At 39.7% G+C, this 17914-nt stretch overlaps 1 protein-coding gene across 3 annotated transcripts; it reads right to left on the reverse strand.

The window, feature by feature from the left end:
- Positions 1 to 7088: 7088 nt before the first annotated feature.
- On the reverse strand, positions 7089 to 15191 carry LOC131344854 (kinesin heavy chain-like). 3 transcript variants are annotated; one of them, XM_058377361.1, is made up of 12 exons: positions 15138 to 15191; positions 13411 to 14148; positions 13049 to 13147; positions 12810 to 12869; positions 12343 to 12565; positions 11966 to 12071; positions 11295 to 11496; positions 11113 to 11187; positions 10867 to 11025; positions 8671 to 8736; positions 8504 to 8560; positions 7089 to 8242 (listed from the first exon to the last, which is right to left on the reverse strand). In XM_058377361.1, exons 2-10 carry the CDS (start codon positions 13873 to 13875, stop codon positions 8701 to 8703), a joined length of 1425 nt encoding a protein of 474 aa, XP_058233344.1. In that variant the 5' UTR covers positions 13876 to 14148; positions 15138 to 15191; the 3' UTR covers positions 7089 to 8242; positions 8504 to 8560; positions 8671 to 8700. The 3 variants fall into 3 exon arrangements, with proteins under 3 accessions (XP_058233344.1, XP_058233343.1, XP_058233345.1); XM_058377360.1 differs by having other exon boundaries at positions 13040 to 13147; XM_058377362.1 differs by lacking the exons at positions 7089 to 8242; positions 8504 to 8560; positions 8671 to 8736 and adding an exon at positions 10015 to 10217 and having other exon boundaries at positions 13040 to 13147.
- Positions 15192 to 17914: the final 2723 nt, after the last annotated feature.

The following is a 17914-nucleotide window of genomic DNA, read 5'->3' on the forward strand; positions in this document are numbered from 1 at the left end:
ATTCTAAGGAAATCTTAAATTCTACTTTCTCAGCCCATAATCCACTTTCAATTTATGCTTCAGTAGTTAATTTTCAGCCATTTTACACCGCCAGGCTGAGACTGTGTACTAACTTGGGCCAGTCTGAGAGATCTCTTACAAAGAAACCAAAGAGGGAGACAGCTGTGGTTCCGATGGGGAAGTCCAAAACGAACATCATTCATGTGAAGACTATGGAAACGATAGATTAACGCTTGGTTTAAGGATCACTGTCCAATCGTTTTCTCAAACAGATATCCAGAAGGCTACTTCTTTCAGGTGTGGACAACTCCACCTGAAAGACCAAAAAAACCACACAATTTTACATTATGCACCACTTTATCAGAATATTTAATGCCTTATTCACCTACCATCATTTTACCACTACAGCCGGAATTCCTGTCATACACACCCCAAGGTCAAATATTTCCCACCAGCTAAAATGGCAATCGGTGGAAAAGGCGAATGAGGGGAGAGCAGCCAATGATGTTCCCAACTTTTCCTTACTTAGAAAATAGTTATAAGCACCCAGACCATTTTTGCGGCTTCTCTCATATAGGTGCACATAATTTCAACCACATGATTCAGTTCGGACCAAACTATATGCATGTCATTTTATTTTGACAGATCTGTGATTTAAAAATGGAACCACCGGTAATGCTTCAGGGCCAGACATGTGCAGTAGCATTGCATCATGATTGATATTCTTTACATTCTTGAAAAACAGGGTAAAAATTCACAACAAATCCAACCGGTAGTTCAAAATCAAAACTAGAACAAAGCAGTAGACTGAGCAATCAGCAAACAAGGCATCAAAGGCAGAAATGAGGCATGATTGGAAAGTAAGAGGGTCAAAAACTGGCAGGGAAGCTTAAGAAAAAACAGCAGGATGTCTCGACAGCACAAGTAAGAAGAAAGTGTTCTGGCGGCATCCTTAAATAGCGCCGTAGCTCTTAAAATGGCGCTTGATGCAAAAGCGCTCTGTCCAAAATGGTCGCCACCTGAAAGTGTATGCTTAGATGGTCATCTGTAGAAACTCTTGCTGACAGTAAGACCTGAAGCAGGTCCTTTCTATTAGTATGGATGGCCCAAAAAGTGAACTTGAAGCTCCTCAGTAATGTCCAGCAAGAACATAATGAACTGCATGGTGGTCGGCAGCTAATTTCTTTTGGGAGCTGTGGGTTGCACAAGATACACAATTCACTCAAGACTGGCTTCTCCACATGGAATTTTGAGAAACTGTTGAGAGCAATGTACTTTGCTTGTTGTTGTTTTACAATGTCCCTGCAAGAGGAGAGGATTAAACAAAACTTACTGGCTCAGCTCTTTTTTCACTCCAATTCAGTGGACGCAGATGGGTAAAAATCTGCCTGTTGCAGAGAGATCCATTGAGGTATGGCCAAAGCTTCAAGTATACATGGAGGCAGTCTATAGACATGAACTACAAACTCTGTTACTCCTTCTTTTGACATAATTGAAGCAGCAAATAGAAGTTGTCTGATCTTACCCAAACTTCAGTTTTTTATGGCGATATCCAGAGCTTTTTGTCCATTCTTGATGAAATGCCAGACTGATGAGCCAAAACTGCCATTTCTGTGCAGAGACTTGACAGATTTAATAATGGTAATAATCTCATTTCTGCTTAATTTAAATGACTAATTTTTCTTTTTCTTTTATGATCTTTTAGAGTGGGTATACTACACTGAGTAATAGCTGTGTAGGATATAATAACAAAACTGGATGACAGGGTGTATAATAACTAGACAAATTTGTTTTTCAATTTATAGAGTCTGTTGAGACGCTTTATCAAATGAGAACTACTCCAAGACATCACTCCCTTTAAACTGACCAAACTTGACCCTGATGACCAGAAGTGTTGGGTTAGTGCAAGCAATGCTGACAGTGACTAGGGTGCTGACTCTGTCCTTGAGGTAATGCATTGTTACTGTTTTATATGTTTACGCAAAAAAACCTTAAAACTACATTCCATTAATTCCCTGCATATTACTTATGTGATCTTTGCATTCCCTACTTGATAGGCTCTTCAGAGCAAATCAGGCAACAGAGTAAGTGAAGAGAGTCAGTGCCCTCAAATTTAGAAGAGACTGCATACGGTCAAGAATTGTTAAGAGAATTCAAGAAAAGAGCCCTTTAAAATACCCCACTGTCCTGCAGAGTGCATGCTTAGACCCCTTCATCATGAGCAGAGACCCAGAATGGTGCAAGGGAAAGATGAAGTCAATAGTTCAATTTTTTCTGCAGGACAAGCACTTGACAAGAGCGATTTCAGCTGGTAGGGATATTATAGGGATAAGGTTATGCACAGCTTTTTATGCATTAAGTGTATTAACCAGATACATGATCTACTTTGATCATAAAGAGAGAACAAAGAGAGGGGGTGCCATGCGTGGACTTTGGAAATGTTTTGGAAGATGACCTGGAAGAACTGCAAAGGGAGTTCACTTGATGGAGGTGTGTGCCTGGATTCAGAGGGATACTGATCAATTAGCTGAGCAGGCTGAAAAATTTAACACACTCAGGGCTCAAATGGTTACAAAATCTAATACTGTAAATTAACATTAATTGAAAAATGTTGAGTCTGATTTGGAACTTAAAGCAAGTAATCTAAGGCATATGCATTAAATCTTTTATTTAAAAAATGTTAAAACTTTGTGTAATTCCACTTAAATTTTACATTCATTAACCTACAGCCTTTAAATGTCCAGAGGTTCAGAGTTTTTCTTTTACTGTTCAGACTGATGGAATTTATTGTTGTAGTTAAGGGAGGTCATGTGTATTTGATATAATAAAATTTAGACGAGCAGAAATGTTATGTCTTTTGTCCAGTTCTGGCCTGAATTATCAGTATGTTAATATGTCTAGCATTTAGCATCTAGTTTACTGGAACTCTGATAAATACATGTTTTAAATAACTGCAAATAATATTTGACATTCTAAGATTTCTAATTCAGTTCAGATTTTGTTTAAATATTTTTAATGGGATATGGTTATTTTATTTTAAAAATCTATCATACACACACAAACACACACACACACACACATACACACACACACATAGCTGCATAGCTGCAGACCAGTCAGGGTGCCCATGCTGACCCCTGATGGAATGTTCCTAGGTAGCTGAAATCAAGCTGAATATGCAAGTGATCCCAACCTTTTGAGCATTAGTATATATATATATATCCGACGCTTTGCATTCCACTTGGTGATGTATGGCTTGGATGCAGCTGCTCGGCCATGGAAACCCATTCCATGAAGCTCTCTGCGCACTGTTCTTGAGCTAATCTGAAGGCCACATGAAGTTTGGAGGTCTGTAGCGATTGACTCTGCAGAAAGTTGGCGACCTCTTCGCACTATGCGCCTCAGCATCCGCTGACCCCGCTCCGTCAGTTTACGTGGCCTACCACTTCGTGGCTGAGTTGCTGTCGTTCCCAAACACTTCCACGTTCTTATAATACAGCTGACAGTTGACTGTGGAATATTTAGGAGCGAGGAAATTTCACAACTGGATTTGTTGCACAGGTGGCATCCTATCACAGTTCCACGCTGGAATTCACTGAGCTCCTGAGAGCGACCCATTCTTTCACAAATGTTTGTAAAAACAGTCTGCATGCCTAGGTGCTTGATTTTATACACCTGTGGCCATGGAAGTGATTGGAACACCTGATTCTGATTATTTGGATGGGTGAGCGAATACTTTTGGCAATATAGTGTGTATATATATATATATATATATACAGTTGGTTCTCAGTTGTACAGTTCCTTATGTATATCATGCATATTATATATACTGTCACTGTCACATACACTTCGAGGAATGCAGTGCAGAAGCTGGATGAGGAGCTGCAATTTGGGAAGTCAGAACTGCTGGTGCTTCAAATCGAGCAGAAGAGAAGCTTGGGGAAGGAAATGAAGGACAAGATCAGAAAAAGAAAAGAAAGATAAATTAATTGATATAGTGAGTAATCTGACTATTTTGACATACTGATGCCATTGTACTTGATGTCTACCTGTAGCTGGATAGCCTCCAGTCCATACAGGATAATGTGATTGCATCCTCATCTTTAATGCTATCATGAAGCCTACAAAAGGAAGGTCAGGATCATGAATCTTCAGCAGGTCCATCAGGTCAAAAGTTGTCCTGCATGGCTATTGGGCATGGTGGATTGGAGCATGAAAATGGAAATCCATACTTCCATAGCTCTATACTTCCTGCTCGCTTGTACTGTATGTGCTTGTCTCATTGTCATGTCCTTGGCATAATGTCTGTTTTTTTCTCTTCTTCTTCTTCTTCTTTTCCTCTGACTCTCTCTCTCACGCTTTAATTTTTGTCTCTCACTACGGTTTAAATGGGACATGGGACAGAATGTGTGATAGTCGTCTCAACTCACTGCCTTGATTATTGTGGTGATTGCTGTTGTCTTGTTATTGTTCTGTTACCCATCCCAACCCTTTTGTTGTGTCAATCAGTATGTGTCAATCATTATGAGTTCAATTTCATCCTGTCACCTTTTGTCATTTATGTTTCATCATTATTCCGCTGTTATTCTGATGGTGACTTGGTCCCCTGTATATAGGGGATAAGTGGACAGGTAAGATGTCACATGACATACATTGCACGACACCCAGAGCTGACCTTTAGACACACTAGGCAAGGAGTGATCGCCACCCCTGTACGTTTTGGTTTGGGTAGTAAGTGTAGCTAGGCAGGGCATGTTAATGATGATGATTTGTTTTGGTTAGTCAGGTTAGAATCATAATGTATGAGATAATCTAGAGTTTTGTTTTGTTCTTTTCTTTTCTTCCGTGACACTTGTGTTTACCATTTTTGGTTAAAGCAACGGTGGCCAATCTATACAGCTGTTTAATCCTGCCCGTCAAATATTCACAATATTGTCCAAAAAACCGCATTCATTTCTCCTTTTTCCTGCAATACCCTGCGTTTCAGTTGATTCCACTAGATGGCGCACTCCAAACACTACTGACTTTTGCTACACAGATATTCATTCTTCACGTTTGCTATTGCATTGAGCCCAGGTTTAACAATAAATGGGCCAAAGAAAAGAAACGTCGACCATGAGTGTCGAATTTTTAATAAGGAGAGGACATCTAAGTATTTTTCACCGCCGTATGTAAGGCCGTATGTCATATTTGCCAGTAAACTTCTGTGGTTTTCAAAAATTTCAATATTTGCCACCAATTTTAACCAAGCATCCTTATTATGCTCAGGGGCGGATTTAGTGGATTGGGGGATTCCAGGTATGGGAATCTCGCGCATGTGCAGTAAGATAGGAACGTTCCACTATTCATGAATCATGGGGGGCGCATTTGAAAAGATGTAACAATAACGGTAAAATCTTAATGGTTATAGACAGACCATACAATATATGATAGAAGAGTAATAAGTACTATATGATTTATATAGGCTACTTGGTATTGCTTACCTCGCTTACTGGTTAAAGTTTTCACGTGTAATTTACACCGGTCAGGCATAACATTATGACCTGCCTAATATTGTACTTCGTCCCCATTTTGCTGGCATCAAGATGTTAGCAAGAGATCCCTTACGTCTTATTGTAACTTTATATCCTAAGGAAACAAATTCTACTTTCTCAGCCCATAATCCACTTTCAATTTATGCTTCAGTAGTTAATCTTCAGCCATTTTACACCGCCAGGCTGAGACTGTGTACTAACTTGGGCCAGTCTGAGAGATCTCTTACAAATAAACCAAAGAGGGAGACAGCTGTGGTTCCGATGGGGAAGTCCAAAACGAACATCATTCATGTGAAGACTATGGAAATGATAGATTAACGCTTGGTTTAAGGATCACTGTTCAATATAAATAGTACGATAGTGTACATACTGGTCAGATTGTTCTGAGGTTAGTTGATAAGTAAAATGTGACCTTGACCTGAGTTTAGTCAGAAGGTCTGCCCATCTGGCCTCCAATGCATGTAAACTGAGCAGGCAGTTCTCTCACTATTTGCAAAGGTGATTGATAACAGTAACAGTAGGGTTTGCCATTGTGCATGCTCTCTAACAGAATGGATATCAGGCACCGGATCCAGTCAGTCCATGGCCAAATGCACACACACAGATGACTGACTGGTACTATCATAAGTTACGGTGGAAGCCATGAGCTTATCATCTTGGAGTTGGACTCCATAATCTAGTAAAGGGCAGCAGTAAAGGGGCATAGGTGCACATTACATGCTGGACTACAGACAGATGCATATGTCTACATTTTGGGGTGATTGAACATAGCATGTGTTATGTTCAGAATCCTAAATGGCATTAATTATATCTAGTACCTTTGGCTCATGGAAATGTAGGACATTTAGGAACCATTTCTGCCCAGTAGACTGCTCAGACAGCTTGTTTTGAAGTTGTTTTGAATTATGTTAAGTATTCTAAACTGTTGGTTATAGCTTGTTGATCATCAGGTTTTCATACCAATGAAGCCGGAGCCACACCTGATATCAGCAGTTTAATCAGTTGATCTTGGCTTCCATTAGAATCAGCCATGACTTCTGCTTGATGGCTTCTGAAAGAGGAGACTTGATAGATTTTGATAGGAGTCGATCACCAGTTTTGGATGATTTCCAACTTGACTTTGATGGAAAGTCTCAGCATGCACACAAGAGGCTGTATTATTAAAAAATTTCAAGTAATTTTTTAAATGTCCCATTATCATAAGCTGTTACGCAGTGTGAAACTATTTAAAATGTTCTTTTACATTTATTTTTTAACCTGCATCATTTACAGAACAGAACATTATTCTGATTCATCCAAATCATCATCCTGCACAAACTGATGAATACTATGCTTTTGATTTTACATTTTACAGTTGCTTACATTGCTGGTCATATTGGCTGACCTTGTGGCTAAACTCAGGTCAAGGTCTTTTGTTTACTTATCAATCGATAGTGCAACATTCTGACCAGTACACACCCTATGGTACTATTTATACTGAATAGTGACCCAGAGACCAGCTGTCAGTCTGTCATGGAGGAAAGGGACACTGGATTTCCTTGTATAAATAGAGACTAAGATGTTTTGTTTCCTCATGACATTGTGGCATTTGTTGTTTAAGTGTCTCTCATCACCCCTGACAATTTAGAGGGTAAAACAGAACAGAAGCTGACATTACAATTATTTCAAAGTGTTTATTCTTTCATTGAATTATTTCTGTCGGGAACGTAGATTCTCTGGCAAGGATTCCTTAGGGTACCATTGCTTTTCCTTCGTTATGCCTGTACCTGGAATTGAGAGATACAATGTCAGAGGGTCAGTGATCATTACAGCAATGTGTTTTTGAGCACACAATGACATTTTAACAACACTTTACCAATTAGGTTCTGTACTTATTTTATTATTATTTATATTAGGGATGTGTGGATATTGGGATGATACTATAATCAACAATTAGTGCCTTCTTGTAGCGGATACCGGATATTAATAACCAATATATGTACTTTTCTTTTTATTTTAAAGATTATACTCCATATCTAAAAAGTTTAGAAGTCAGTGATTAATTTTACATAGCCATGACACAGGTAAATCAGACATGACAATTATTGTAAACATAGTTGGTATTTAAAACAAGGGAAGTTTCTTTCCATTTTATTTTTGAACCTTAGATTTCTAAACTAGATTTTTCCCAATGTGCACACACACACAGAGTTGCTTTGCTAGCTCAGTACACTTATAGCTAGTTCACAACTAGCTGTAAATTATGTGCTACACAGCTAGCAACATCACACTCCTCCACAGTCTTAGCCATAGTGTGAGCTTTGATCAGGTATGAGAGTCATCACAATATTGCACAGAGCCAACAAAGCAACATTAGAAAAGTAGCAGTGACATGGGAGACCATAACAGAACTCTAAATGCTCAAAGAGCTGGATGGAGTCTCTGAGCCTCCACAAGTGAAAATCATTGGTCATCGGGAGCAATAAAAACTCTTCATCTTGTCTGTGATGGCTTTAGCATTTGTACTGCCATTTTAAGTCCCTTCTGGACAAATCCCTCTGCTGCTGCTTATGTTTTCTTTCTAATGCTCGCTAAACCATTTGTAAAGAGATTACAGTTAGTGGACTCGCTCATCAGAACCACAGCTCTCTTCCTCCCTGGTTTGCTCCACGCTCCCCTCTGTAGACGATCTCTCATCGGACTTGTCCAAGTTAGTCCACTGCCTCACCCTGGAGAAGTAAAAAGGCTGATGTTTAACTACGGAAGCATAACGTGTAGGTGAACTGAAGGTGGATTATGGTCTTAGGAATATAAGGAAATTACGATTTATGATTTCCTTAAAAGAAGTAAAACTAAGCAGAATAAGGGTAAAACAAGACACTTGTGTTACTCATTGTTTCCTATAGTTACTGTTCTTGTTACAATACTTTCCACCTATACATGTTATTATTATAGCCATGATACAAACTACTGACAAAAATGAGCTTTACCTCCTGTTGCACTTTGGAGCGGGGACACTTGGAGGCTTAGGCAATACCGGAATGGATCTGAGAGCATCCAGAAAAAAAGAAAAAGAAGCACAGGACAGAGTTAATTTATAGTACTCAGTCATGTAGAATACATTAAAATGGATTTAAAGCTCAAAATGCAAACATACGGTCCAGGAGTACTCATGCTGACAGGACGATCACAGGAGAGGCAGTTGAACTTTGTCAAACACTCTCTGTTAGGAAGAGGGAGAAAAAAATACATTAATGTGAAGACATGGTAGAAGAAGAAGAGAACGGGAATAATATGATTCCAAGGTTTGACAAGTCAAAACACTGGCTGCTGTATTTTTATGTACTACATTCTGCAAATAGATTTTATCTATAAAAAAGCACAACAAAAGAGCATGCCAATTATCTGGTCTGGAGAAAGGTTTTATATCTATATCATTTTTATATATCGATATAGTGCTAGCTAATACAGGGCCAAAAGTAACAGGGCAGAACCAATCAGTCTCAAAATCTACTGTGGAATTCATCAAATGCCATAGACAAATAAAATGAAAATGTCCCTGCAACAGCAGCACATGGCTGTTAATCACCAAAGCTGTATCTCTGAAAATGTAGGATCCAAAAGTACAGTTGAAAAAGGGTTGGACAGTTTATTGGTCGTTATTAGGTACTAAATTTGGCCTGCAATCACATAGTTTAACCAGAAAACGGTGAACACAATGGCATAGGTGAAACTATGCTGGCTTTAAATGGGGCAAGCACATAATGTACATGTGAGCAGGAAGCATGGAGCTTTAATTAAAAAGAAAAGCATCATAATATAGAAGCATCTTTCAGAGTGTGGCTAAAGAGGGAGAAGCTATAAAGGAGTTTAAGTTTTTAAAGAACATTTAGTGTTCTTTTTGCTCTAGCATACGATTTACCTTACAGCGGACTTATTGACTGAAATCAAATGTGCTAGACCAGGGGTGTCAAACTCATTTTAAGGTGAGGGCCAGATGAGAAGAAATGTGACCATGTGCGGGCCGAATCTCCTTTTTTTTTTTTTTAAATCATAGTGCACCAAATTACAAATTAATTTGCAAAAAAAAAAAACCTAGAAAGACACAATATTCTGTAAAACTGCATTTAATAAGTCCTCAGAAACTGTTCATTAACACTCATTCCTTTTTGAAAATAAAATGTTGTCTAAGTAATGGCAATCAAAACCCTTTCCTTTGAACATGAATATTATTTGTCATACTTTTTAGTAATGAGAAAATAAGAAATAAAAAAATGCTACAGACTCTGTACAGACAGTTACATTAAATATGAAGCTATAGGCTACAATATAATTTACAAACTACAAAAACACTTCACAATTTTAAAAAACTGCCTTTAACATATTTAACAACTCAATAGCTTATATGTAAAAAAAAAAAAATATATACAAAATAAATTCTTTATGGTTAATGCAAATGAAAAATTAAAAAAAAAAAAATCATTCACTTTGGATATGAACATTAACTATACACCAGAAATGAGAACTTTTCTTTAACAAATAAAAATCTAGATTGCATTTGTAATGCATTAAGTTAGACATACGCACGTATACATACGTACGATTTTAATTCCTGCTTCCTGACTTCTCTTTTCTTCGACCAGTGCATCAACATCAGCAACCAGTTTTTGAGCCGTCGCCACTCTCATTATGTCATTGAGATGTCTGTGTGTGAGTCGAGAGCGCAGGTTGGACTTGTTAATGTTCATTACAGAAAATGCCTGCTCACAGAGATATGTCGTCCCTCGGCTTGTGAGCAGATTAAACATACCGGCTTGCCGTTGACCTCACAGAAGAAATACTTCTCTTTCCATTTCTCCTGAAACATCCGCCCTTCCAGATCAATTTTTCTTTTTTTGGACATTTTTAAAATTGCGGGTGCTTTCCACACATCTTCAATTAGCCGACGTGTTCGAAATTTGATTTAGGCGCCGCTTTAGAATGCGCATGCGTGTTAGAGGTTCCGGCAGAAGCGCAATAGGAGCGCAATTAAATGATCAATGATAAAATAAAAAAAATGAATAAAACCAAACAATATTGCAGCGAATACCATAGACTTTATTTAATACTACTACTACTAATAATAATGATAAAAAAGATTTAATGTTTAATATTATTTATTCAAATCATCCAGCGGGCCGTATTGTACGCCTTAGTGGGCCGTATGTTTGACACCCCTGTGCTAGACCAAGCAATCACTAAACAATTTTGACAGGAACGGTAAACCTGTACAATTATATCTTAGCAACCTGTTCTTCCTCAGGCCCAACAAAAAAAGGTTTTTCATGTTAAGTCACAGATCTGCTCTGTTTACCTTGCAGTCTAGATCCTGGAAAATCTTCTCATTGGCATTTTGACAGGTCTCCTTATAGTCACAGAAGTTGCAGTAAAGATCCCGTAACTTCTTCTTCAGCTTGGCTGCTGCTGTATCATGCAGGAGGACCTTGTTCTCCAGTGTCTGCATGTCCGCTCTCTGAATGAGGGAGAAAAATTTCACCCACTGAAAGTGACATTGGATGGACTTTGTATTTGATAATGTGTTACAATTTAGGACACTCACAATGTCTTCAACAATTTTTGTGATCTCCTTGTCTGCCATCTTCTCATCCCGCTCCTTCATAATCTTGTACAGCTCCTGAGAGACAAGCATATTATTACATGTATTTTTCTGTGTGTATAATAGTGGTACTCTAATGCCAGTGCCGTATTTTCCGTGACTAATACAAACTCAGTATTCCTTACCTGGGTTTGACTTTGTCCCTGCTTCTGATGCTTCAGCAGCTTGTTGGTGGTTCTGTGGAGCTTCTCACATTCAGCCTGTAGTTTCAGAACAGCCTCCTGTGCATCCTGCATTTCCTTCTCTGAGCTTTCCTTCTGTTCGCTGAGTGCCAGCATTTCCTGCTTCACATTTTGGAGCTCCTCATGCAGGCTCTGCACTTCATTCCTGTCAAAGTGTATATTACAGTGTAAGAAAGATTGTGAGGATGTATTTAGTAGACAATTGTGGAACGGAGGATTATACAATTGTTTTTTTTTTTACTATCAGCTCAGGTTTTTACATACATACATATTTCTCATAACATTAATGTAACTTTGCTAACCATTCTACAACTGTTTTTTACTATCTGTTCAGTATTTTTTAAATACTTCTCTTGGAAGGTTCATTATGGTTAGAAAGACTGGTGTATAATCCCACCCACAGACAGTTGTGGCATTGATTACCCAGATTACACAGAGTTAAAGGTTACAAGTACACATGTATTGTACAACTAGCTAATATTTTAATTTGCATCTATATAAAAATACTTCCTCAGATTCTTAGATAGAAAATGTAAATGTTAACATTTCCAAGTAAGAGAAGGATCTACAACTGTTCCCACTGTTGCTTCCTGTAGCCTGAGAATGGAATTTACCTGAGGTCAGCTGTTTGCAGATGAGGCTGCTGCTCCGATCCACTGATATTGTCTCTGCCCTGGCTGACTGTCACCTGAAACTCCTCCAGCATATTTTCTATTTCTCCTAAGCAAAAAAATTCAAATACAGAACAATTAATACATGCTTCCAATACCCAGATTTGGACCAGCTACTTATGCACAGCAGGAAAAGGGGCGTAAATATCAGACAAATCACAGTATATGAATTGTGTTCTTTTAATGTTTTAATCTATAAGACTCTCTGTAATTAGTCTTTTAAACATAGTTGTCAAACTGTAGTTTATGAAATTCATATTATACAGTTATATGCCAATATGCTGCCATTTTTGGCCTCAGTAGTTGCATAAGCATGTCACCTTCCAGGCGCACCACACGAGCCTCCAGGCTCTTCTGCGTCTCCTTTAGTTGAACTACGTCCAGCAGAGCTTTGGGTGACTCTGGGTCCTGCTCAACCCCACTGTAGACCTGGCACAGGGCTCCATCAGATACGTTTGTCAAAGAGTCTCTTAGGGTAGGAGAGACATTAATCCCTCTACTTGTATCTGAGAACCCGGTGTCAGTGATGCTGTCTTTCAGTTCCTGTATGGAAATGGATCATATATCCACCATTATGTCATCTTGAGAGGACACGATTCTCTAAATTAAGACTACATGCAATGCAATCAAATCTAGCATTTGTTTGCTAAACATCTCGGCTGGTATGTTGTGTTCATTTCGGTAAATTATCACATTCTATTCAATCTGTTTTAATTAAGCAGGGTTTTATAAAGTACGAGTTATTCAAACTGCACAAATTGCACACAGTGCTAATCCATCATCTTACCTTCAACATGTTTTGTCTCTCGATGACGAGAGCCGCTCGCATGTCTTCCATAGTCACACACTGCATAAACAAGATAATGAACAGGTTCAGCTTTTGTTGCATTTTACTGTTTTCTGTCACCTGTGTTACACTCTGTGTAAATGAACAGACTTCAGTATGAACTGATGTTCTCACTTTGACTATGTGGAATGTATTCGATAAAAAGAAGTGAAGTATATGTATGTGCTCACCTGATTAAGCTGATTTTGGAGTGTTTCCATTTCTTTCTTCAGCATGTTTATCTCCTCCCTGAGCTCCTGATTCTCTTTATTCTTTGATTTTTGCATCAGACTTGTAGACTGAGAATGGAAAATATGGGCCTTCAGATACTTATTAAGGTTTCAGTTTATGTTTCTACACTAAGATTTCTCAGACAGAATGTTATACATTTCAACATCACAGTGACTAACAGTAAAATAGTAAAGTTTAATGTGGAGGCTAATTTAAACAACATGTAAAACGGGGTAGAAAACATTACAGGTATTTGTGTAGTATTAGATTTCTGCTGAACAATAAGAGGAGATCCAGATGTTAGAAGAATGGCTAAAGAATGAGGTCTTACCTTGGACACTGCTTGCTCCAATTGTTTGCTCGTGTCCGAGATGGAGAGGCTCAGCGGCTGCGACTCATCTTCATCCCAGCCGACGTCCGCTGTCTCTCTCCTGTCCGCTCTCTCTCCCTCCTGTCCGCTCTCTCCATCCTGTCCCCTCTCTCCATCCTGTCCGCTCTCTCCATCCTGTCCGCTCTCTCTCCCTCCTGTCCGCTCTCTCCATCCTGTCCCCTCTCTCTCCCTCCTGTCCGCTCTCTCCATCCTGTCCCCTTTCTCCATCCTGTCCGCTCTCTCCATCCTGGCCGCTGTCACCCCACTGCCCGCTCTCTCCATCTCGGCACCACGCCGGTTTATTAACCCGAGCAGTAGACCTCGTAGAGCTTTGAGGTCCAGGACGCTCTTTTTACTGCCCGGGATAGACGTGTCCAACAAGTCTAGCAAAGTTTTTTTTGACATTTTCTCATGAAGTCCACTCATCGTAGCTTCTCTTTGAAAATGAACAGCTAATACTAACACGTTGATACTCTGATGTAAGGTTCTGTTCTAACCCAGATAGCAAAATAGGTCTGGCCCACACAATGCACTTACACTTGGCCCAGATGCCGCAAAGAATGACAGTCCTTTGCTGGCCCATATCTGGTTTGCCAGAGATGGGCGATGCATGGGCCAGCACTGGGCCACACTGCTGGTTCCTTTCCATATCACTTACACCCCTGTTCCACTTGAAAAGTGAAAAGTTGAAATACAGCCCTGCAGGAGAAAAGAAAATTTAAGATGAATTGTAATAAGTAATAAATGATAAATATTGATTATTTACATATTTTTAAAGATACAATAGATGAGTGGTTCTCAAACATTTCCAAGTCAACAACCCCCACATTGATATGCATGTAGCGGAGGACCCTCATATGACAGGGTATGGTGCCAGGGACCCCCCCAGATGATTTTTGGTATTAAAATTTGGAACATTTTTGAAAACTGTTAAGATTTCAAAACAAAGCAATGTGAGACACTTATTAATGTTCAAATACAGCCCTGCAATGCAAATAAAATATAAAAACTGAGGCAACTTAATAATAAACTACATAAAATGCAGCATATACACACACACACACATATATATATATATATATATATATAGTGGTCCTCGAACAAACCTAGTCAATAGTGAGGATCCGTGTCCCCGTGCTCTCGGAAGCCAACGAGAATATGGAGTCAAGCCGTGCAGGTCGTGTACGAGACTATCGCGACATTTGTTTTGTTATCGCTTTACGGACAGTGCGCGTGCAGTTTTTATTCCCGCTTCACAGACGAAGCGGGAATAATTGGCGGGAAAAATACGCTAGTTACTTTGACTGTGTGTTATAACTCGACAATCCCGTCCAACTATCGTGGGAATGTGGGAATATTATATAATGAAATTATTATATAATATTAATATAATGTTCCTCCTTTCTATAGCCGGGCAACTATTGTTTAAACATCTAAACAGAATTCCAGCATAGAAGCTAACGATCTGTCCCACAGACTCCGGCCACCCAAAATACAAAAACCGTTTGCTCACTTCAGCGCTTCATTACCAGATATTGCACGGAGTGAGTGACGTTTCTCACAAAGCTTCTCTTCAACATTATATGAAACTCGGACAGTCCAGCTTCCCCGTTCAAATGAAATACAGTTTAAGCTACAACTTGTTTCTTTAAAATATTCTGTAAAGATTAATAATACCGTGTACTCACCTCTCTGTTCTCTCTGCTCAAAACAGCGTATCCGATTCAGATCGCACTTCGAAGTAGCAGGAGCCAATGAGAGCGTAGGAATCGGGATCACATGTTGAGCGGCGGCCAATGAGAGCGAAGAACAAGATCGGTTGGTTGTCGTCAGTGGTTTGAAGCGCTCGACACGGCGTATCGTCTCCGCCCATCACTACTTTTCAGAATAATGAGAGTTTTAATATCTCAGCACACCGTCCTGCAATTCAATAGGTATAAGACCAGGGCCATTTTATTCACTTTTTCAAGCCATTTTTATTCACTTAATAAAAATAAAACAGAAATAAACGTTTTCTGTCAGTGTTGGAGCATGTGATGTGGTGTGAGTTTGAATGCACAAAATTGCAATAAACTCTGAAAGAGCTGAATTAGTGTGAGACACCACATAGAAAACATATGGGCAACATCAGCTCAATCACAATCGGGCCACATCTGGCATGGACAGACCTGGACCACATAAACCAAACCATAACGGGGCCACATCTGGCAGGGACAGACCTGGACCACATCTGGCATGGACAGACCTGGACCACATAAACCAAACCATAACGGGGCCACATCTGGCAGGGACAGATCTGGGCCACATAAATCAAACCATAACCGGGCCACATCTGGCATGGACAGACCTGGACCACATAAACCAAACCATAACGGGGCCACATCTGGCAGGGACAGATCTGGGCCACATAAATCAGACCATAACCGGGCCACATCTGGCATGGACAGATCTGGGCCACATAAATCAAACCATAACCGGGCCACATCTGGCATGGACAGACCTGGGTCACATGAACCAAACCATAACCGGGCCACATCTGGCAGGGACAGATCTGGGCCACATAAACCAAACCATACCCGGGCCACATCTGTCAGGGACAGATCTGGACCACATAAACCAAACCATAACCGGGCCACATCTGGCAGGGACAGATCTGGACCACATAAACCAAACCATAACTGGGCCACATCTGGCATGGACAGACCTGGGTCACATGAACCAAACCATAACCAGGCCACATCTGGCAGGGACAGATCTGGGCCACATGAACCAAACCATAACCGGGCCACATCTGGCATGGACAGATCTGGGCCACATAAACCAAACCATAACCGGGCAACATCTGGCATGCCATCATATAAACAGTGCCATCACTGCCAGACCTGGTCCGCATCTGGTTGACATACCACTTGCCATGCCAGCAATCAGCCAGCAGTGCTGGCTTAATGCCAGATCTGGCCCCGACCCGTCTGCTATGTGGGAAGGTTCTGTTCTAAGGTTCTGTTCTGTTGCGTAATAAATTCGAATGTGTTACTATAGAGACCTGACCTGACAAGAACATTAAAACACTTCAACACCAAACCCTTAAATCACTCATGTCTGCCATGTCGAGACAAAAAGCGGCTAAGCTGCTAACTAGCTAGGTCAGTTTTTCTAACGAAGTTTATAACAGCTTGTTGCAGCAATAAACAAACATAAAAATGAAGGAATGAACACACATTACACTTTATAGTTACAATTTACTGTGTTTACCAATGATTACTGCTTTGTTTTTCATCTGTCCCCTGTTTGTCATGAGCAGTAAAACTGACCACTGTTCTTACAAATCCTCCAGGTCCTGCACATTTTATTTATTTATTTTTTGCTACATATTTTGACCCCTTTTCAGCGGTGACTATAATTTTTAGGTCCATCTTTTCACACTTAGGTCAACTGAGAGACTCGTACACAACTATTTCAGAAGGTGCAAACGTTCATGAATGTTCAAGAAAGAAACACAAAACATTAAGATCCAGGGTAGACTGTTATTATTTCAGTCTATAACTTCATTCAGTCACACAAAAGGAAGAAAGTTGCTGGTCAGTCATCCTATAATGGGGTCAAACAAGAAATCACCTTAGTAGGGATCAAACCATGATGTTGTTGTGAACAGTGCAGAGGGTAAATGAGAGAGCAAAATAAATGAGAAATACAGAAATACATCTATGACATAATTTCCCCAAATTCATGTGTGACCATGCGGTTGATATGTCTGTCCAGGGTAAAAAGAAAAAAGCCAGATTGTAGTGCAGTATAAAGTGTAATGAGAGGGTGATCTGTGAGTGGATTATAAGGATAAGTAAACATCACGGTCAATATTATTTACACACAAACAAATACTGACATATATCCATGCAGTAATTTATTTGATTTTTCTTATTGTAGTGAAAAGGAAAGATGCACAATAAACTGTTCTATGGTAAAAGCAAAGCTCTGATTCCTCAGCCAGAGAAATCAGAAATAGAGGACAATGAAAGCAATAAATGTAGAGGATCTTTTTTTTTGGAACATCTCTTTATGTTCCAGGGCATGCAGGCTGCACTGATGATGATGATGATGATGATGATGAACCTGATGATGTACAAACAGTAATAGCTTAGTGACACAGACATTGCTTGTAGGAAGACAGGAGGTAAAACACAGCTCATGTGTATCCCAGATCAGACTCCAGATGCACTGACCAGCACCAAGGATCCAGATATCCAAATCTTGTGAGCGAGTCCCATCAAAACCTACTGAGTCTTCACTTCCAGGAGCACACTCACCTTGCAATCTCCTTGTCAGTTGATTTCTCCCTTAATGTTTGTTGTCTGCTGTGTGTGAGGATGCTAGGTCTACTGCTACACCTGCAAGATTTTTAAGTTGATATTGACCTAGCCATTCTTTTTTTGCGTAAACAAGCCATTCTCTAACCATTCTTCTAACA

The sequence above is a fragment of the Hemibagrus wyckioides genome, linkage group LG24, assembly GCF_019097595.1.
Source record: "Hemibagrus wyckioides isolate EC202008001 linkage group LG24, SWU_Hwy_1.0, whole genome shotgun sequence".
NCBI lineage: Eukaryota > Metazoa > Chordata > Actinopteri > Siluriformes > Bagridae > Hemibagrus > Hemibagrus wyckioides.